Source organism: Trypanosoma cruzi, genomic scaffold (genome assembly GCF_000209065.1).
Source record: "Trypanosoma cruzi strain CL Brener 1047053517131 genomic scaffold, whole genome shotgun sequence".
NCBI lineage: Eukaryota > Euglenozoa > Kinetoplastea > Trypanosomatida > Trypanosomatidae > Trypanosoma > Trypanosoma cruzi.
Genome location: NW_001849574.1, coordinates 594514 through 599789, shown reverse-complemented (window position 1 = coordinate 599789; position 5276 = coordinate 594514). Strand labels below are relative to the sequence as shown.

Genomic DNA, 5276 nt, shown 5'->3' with positions numbered 1-5276 from the left:
CGGACAACCAGACGCAGGTGGGCATCAAGGTGTTCCAGGGTGAGCGTGAGATGGCGGCCGACAACCAGATGATGGGCCAGTTCGACCTGGTGGGCATCCCGCCGGCGCCGCGCGGCGTGCCGCAGATCGAGGTGACGTTTGACATTGACGCCAACGGCATCTGTCACGTGACGGCGAAGGACAAGGCGACCGGGAAGACGCAGAACATCACCATCACGGCGAGTGGCGGCCTGAGCAAGGAACAGATTGAGCGGATGATCCGTGACTCCGAGTCGCACGCGGAGTCGGACCGCCTGAAGCGCGAGTTGGTGGAGGTGCGCAACAATGCCGAGACGCAGGCGAACACGGCGGAGCGCCAGCTGACGGAGTGGAAGTACGTGAGCGATGCCGAGAAGGAGAATGTGCGCACGCTGCTCGCGGAGCTCCGCAAGTCCATGGAGAACCCCAACGTGACGAAGGACGAGCTTTCGGCGGCAACGGACAAGTTGCAGAAGGCGGTTATGGAATGCGGCCGCACGGAATACCAGCAGGCCGCCGCGGCGAACAGCAGCAGCTCCAGCGGCAACACTGACAGCAGTCAGGGCGAACAACAGCAGCAGGGTGATCAGCAGAAGCAGTAAGAATAGGAGTGCCTATTGTTTTTGCGATGGTAATTTGCTCGCTTGTTACTTTTTCGTTTGTTATTAATATTTTTGTTTCTACGTCTGTGTGCGGATTTGCGCACTATTATAGAAGATTTTTGTTGTAGTATTACTCACCGAATTGATGGCAACGCATTTTTCAGTTTTTGTTGTTGTTGTTGTTGTTCTATTTGAGGTGTTTAATTGGGTTTGTTTGATAGTACTTTTCGCAGCTCTTTGTGCAGGGGATGAAGGGGAAAAGGAGGTGGTAAAATGCGGGGATGGAGGGAAAAAAAAAACCTCTTTTGAAGAAACAAATGAAAAGGATTTTCAGCTGCTTGCTGGAGCTTTCCTTTTTTTTTTTTTCCTTTCTTCTTTTGTTTTTACTTCTTTTGTTTTTTGTTTTTATTTTTTCTTGAGCGTTTGTGTTTTTCCTTTTTCACTGATTGTAAGGTGATGGCAGGGGAGGGCGACGAGGGAGCAGCCACGTGTAGGGTGTTTTGTGCGGCATATGTGTTAGCCGTTACTTCATATTTCGTATTTAATGCGCAATGAGCCGCCAGAGGCGGGGAGGGAAAAGGATTTTTAGGAGGCAAGAGAAGTACTATCTTTCATACATTTTATTTTGTTTATATATTTCTTTAAATACGTAAAAAAAAATATTTCATTATTTGTTTAAGAGATGAACATATAAATTTTTACTAAAATTCCGGAGACTGTTTTTGTTTTGGCTGTTGTCATTGGTGATGGTGTGGATGCGTGGGCTTTTTTTTTTTTTTTACGGTGCACTTTTATTATTATTATTGTTATTGTTGTTATTCATTCTGTAGCGTATAATAAAAATTATAGGATGGGGCCAAAGAAGGCACGGTATAAACCACCCATTCGGCCGAATGCGGATGGAACGGGCTTTGTACGGGAGTCGGCAGGTAAAATGGAGGAAACCCCGACAAGAGAGCGAGGACGCGAAGGGCATCCGGGATTAGGCGCGGTTCGCTTGTCGTTGGATCTCTCTACCCCACCGTGTATGGGGCCTAGTGATGTGTCAGGTGCGGCATTATCTTTGCAAATACGCTCCAATAATTCTTTGCCTTCCAACGAAGCACGGCTCTCTCCGTCTTCGTTTCGGGCCTTGGGTATTGTAAGTGGAGCAGTGCTGCATATTGTTGCAGGTAATTCTAAGGCGTATGCGGAGGCATTTATTTCTTCTTCGTGCCATGCACAAACCATAGAACTTGCTAACGAGGTAGCTGCGGCCCTTGCCGATAAACAGGCGAATGTGTCTGTGATGAAACAACCTCTCCCATCGGCGCCGCTTGATTTAGTAGTTCTGGAGATAGCCTTTGATCCACCTGAGGAAACAGCTGCGATGCAGCTGGAGGGATCGGTGAAGCTCCCGTTTTTGCAGGTGCGCTCCGCCTTCCGGCGTCAGTACCGGAACCGATTGGTTTACAGGGGAATGAGAGCGATCGTGCGTGTTGCGACACAACCATTTTGCGTTGAGGTGGTTCAATGTGTACAGTTCGGTGCGGATGTGAAGGATCAAAGGAAGAAGAAGCAAATTCAGGCCATGTTGGGTTTTCTTTTGGATTGTACGGTGATACGGGACGGGGGCTGTGAAATTCATATTGAAAATGAAAGCTCTGAAAACTCTCAAGATTTGTTGAAGGGCACATGCAATTTGCAACACGTGTTGGTGTTAGGCGAATCTGGCACTGGTAAGAGTCGCTTTCTTCAGCAAGAGGGTCGAGACGCGGCAACTCTGAAGTGTCGTCACGTGGAAACAATTTTAGTTCAGGAGCTTCCACAAGGAGAGATGAGTGATGTGTCTACAGCGACAGTGTTGCGTGAGGCGTTTGCGCGTTCAAAGGTCGCTGCGCCCTCAACTGTGTTAATTGACGACCTTCACCTTATCTGCGGAACCAAAGGCAGCTCTACAGCAGGGTCTTTGTGGGCGGCAACGGTTGTGGCGGCGACCTTGAAAGAGGAGCTCGATGACATTTGGGGGCGTCGTCTTGACGTTTGTGTTATCGCTTCCGCCACATCAACAGAGTCGTTGGATCGCTCTTTATTAACACCTGAGCGCTTTGGTAAACGTGTGACGCTGCTCACGCCTGGATCGGCGGAGGAACGATATGTGTGTCTAAAAACATGTTTAAAGGAGCGTGATGCACTTGATAGCGTTTCGGAGGAAACCCTCTTAACTGTCTCGCAGGAAGCCCATGGCTTCACGCAGTGTGACCTTGCCCGCCTGGTGGAGGTGGCTATGGTGGAGAATTTCAAGATGACGGGAAATGTAGCCGTATCGGATGAGGCTCTCCTGGCGGCAGCAAAGTTGGTACGGCCCTCTGCACTAAAGCAGTTTGAGGTATCCGTGCCGAATGTAACATGGAACGACATTGGTGGGAGTGAGGATGCGAAGAAGACCCTACAAGATTGTGTGGCGTGGTGCCTTGGAAAGCAGCAATGGATCTTTCGCAAGTTCAAACTTTCACCACCACAAGGTGTTCTTCTGTATGGGCCCACGGGGGTGCAGCAAAACGATGCTGGCCAAAGCCCTTGCCAACGAATCCAAAATGAATTTTATTTCCGTCAAAGGGCCGGAGGTGTTCTCAAAGTGGGTTGGAGACAGTGAGAAGGCAGTGCGAGATATTTTTACGCGTGCACGTGCGGTGGCTCCATGTGTCATCTTTATTGATGAGCTTGACGGCATGTGCGCGCACCGAGGGAGTGGCGGAGTCTCGGACCGCGTTATCTCGCAGTTTCTTACCGAATTGGACGGACTTCCCGCCGCGCTGAACGAAAAATCCGATGCGCTTGTTTTTGTGGCGGCGACAAATCGCCCCGACAACATCGACACGGCTGTCTTGCGGCCTGGGCGTATTGATCGAAAAGTCTACGTTGGGTTGCCAGACGTCTCAGAACGCCGGGCGATTGTCAGCATTCATTTCGCTCGCATTCCTGTTGCAACGGATCTTGATGCCGACTACGTGGCCAACAGAACGGAGGGTTATAGCGGTGCTGAAGTTGTTGCAGTAGTGAAGGAAGCGGCATTTCTTCGAGTGACGATGGATGCAAAAGCCGCACACATCACCCGGGAGGATGTTGACGCCGCCCTGCAGAAGGTGAGACCACGCATTAGTCCAAGTGATGTGGCTTGGTATAAGCGGTGGTCGATGGGCAGGTCTTTGGCTCTCCGATAAAGTTGCGAGGGGTGAGTCTGTGAGAGAGGAAACAATGACGGTTAATTGAGAGAATGAAGAGAAGAAGAAAAAAAAATTTTTTTTACGTGGGGTATGGGTGTGGCACCTCCCCTCGTTTTTTTTTATTTATTTATTAGTAAACAATAAAGGGGTTAAAATGATGTGAGGCGAAATTTCTTCGCAAGAACCAAAGTCGTACTATTGCGGTTCCTGTTGGGAATTGAAGGAACGTACATGCGTTTTTGTGTGTAGGTGTTTGTTTGTGATGGGACTTGTGATATTTTCAGTGCTTTATTATTTGTGTGTGCTTTTCTTAAGCTTTTTTTCTCTCTCTCTCTCTCTCTCTCTGTGTGTGTGTGCAGTGATCGGGGGGCTCTGACTGCGCTTTTGTTTGCTTGTTTTGTTTTTAGTGCGGTTGTTTGATTGAATGTCGTACGTGGAAGAAGAATACTACGAAAGTGAGGAATACGCGGTAGACTACGAAGGCAATGGCGGTGAATGGGCGCTGGTGTCACCCGCGGAGGCTTTGCGGCGGCCTGTGGGTGCCCGTGCAGAGGCATGGCTTTTTACTACGTTGTCAATAAGTGAAGTTTTAGGGGATCTGCAAAGAGACGTTGAGAAGGTAAATGAAATTCTCGGCCTTACGCCAGAGGCTGCTTTACTTGTTTTGCGCCATTACGGTTGGAAGATGAATGACGCCACGCTTGAGAAGTATTTTAACGAAATGGATAAAGTCAACAGTGAACTAAGAATTACGGAGGCAGCTTTTCATAGTGGTGGTGCTGGCGCGGAGTTGATAAGGGGCGACCAACCTATTGAGTGCCCCATATGCGGTGATGATGTGCCCGCAGGGGAGAGCGTGGCCCTTGGAAATTGCCGTCATTTTTTATGCGTCAATTGCCTGCGAACAAATCTTCTTTGTGCGGTCAAGCATGGCCATGACTTACTCGACAAAAGGTGCCCGATACGTGGGTGCCACAGTCTGGTGGGGTTGAATCTGTTTAAAGAGCTTCTGCCGGCAAGAGAATACGGTCAGGTCCAGCGGCGTTTCCTCAATGATTATTTTATTAGCAACAGACACATGTGCTGTTGCCCCAACGAGGCAACTTGCGAGGGGGTGATATGCGTCAAGGCCATACGAGAGTCGAGTCTAGAAGTCCAATGCCATGTGTGTAAGCTGAAGTTTTGTTTTAATTGTCTTTGTGCTCCCCACGCCCCGGCGACATGTGATATGATGCAGCGCTGGGAAAGGATGGTGCAAGAGAATGAGCCCTCACTTGCACTTATCCAACATATGACGAAGGGATGCCCCAATTGTGCAGTACGTGTGGAGAAAAACATGGGTTGCAATCATATGACATGTGTTCGCTGCCATCATGAGTACTGCTGGGTCTGCCTGGGTCCCTGGTCGGAGCACAACGCCGGCTACTACAACTGCAACAAGCGGAGTCGT

The 5276-nt window shown here is 49.5% G+C and overlaps 2 protein-coding genes and 1 pseudogene across 2 annotated transcripts, besides 8 other annotated features; all 3 read left to right on the top strand.

The window, feature by feature from the left end:
- Tc00.1047053511515.40 (heat shock 70 kDa protein, mitochondrial precursor, putative) lies at positions 1 to 620 on the top strand (the record flags this gene model as incomplete). Its single annotated transcript, XM_799027.1, has 1 exon — positions 1 to 620. A coding segment is annotated over one exon (620 nt), but the record flags the coding sequence as incomplete, so codon positions are not given.
- Positions 1 to 5276: a sequence feature (heterozygous, non-Esmeraldo-like haplotype).
- Positions 525 to 619: a microsatellite.
- Positions 784 to 807: a microsatellite.
- Positions 969 to 1037: a sequence feature (A-rich).
- Positions 1238 to 1293: a sequence feature (AT_rich).
- Positions 1412 to 1440: a microsatellite.
- Positions 1471 to 3822, top strand: Tc00.1047053511515.20 (annotated as a pseudogene).
- Positions 3939 to 3959: a sequence feature (AT_rich).
- Positions 4149 to 4171: a microsatellite.
- Positions 4251 to 5276, top strand: Tc00.1047053511515.9 (hypothetical protein, conserved; the record flags this gene model as incomplete). Its single annotated transcript, XM_799028.1, has 1 exon — positions 4251 to 5276. A coding segment is annotated over one exon (1026 nt), but the record flags the coding sequence as incomplete, so codon positions are not given.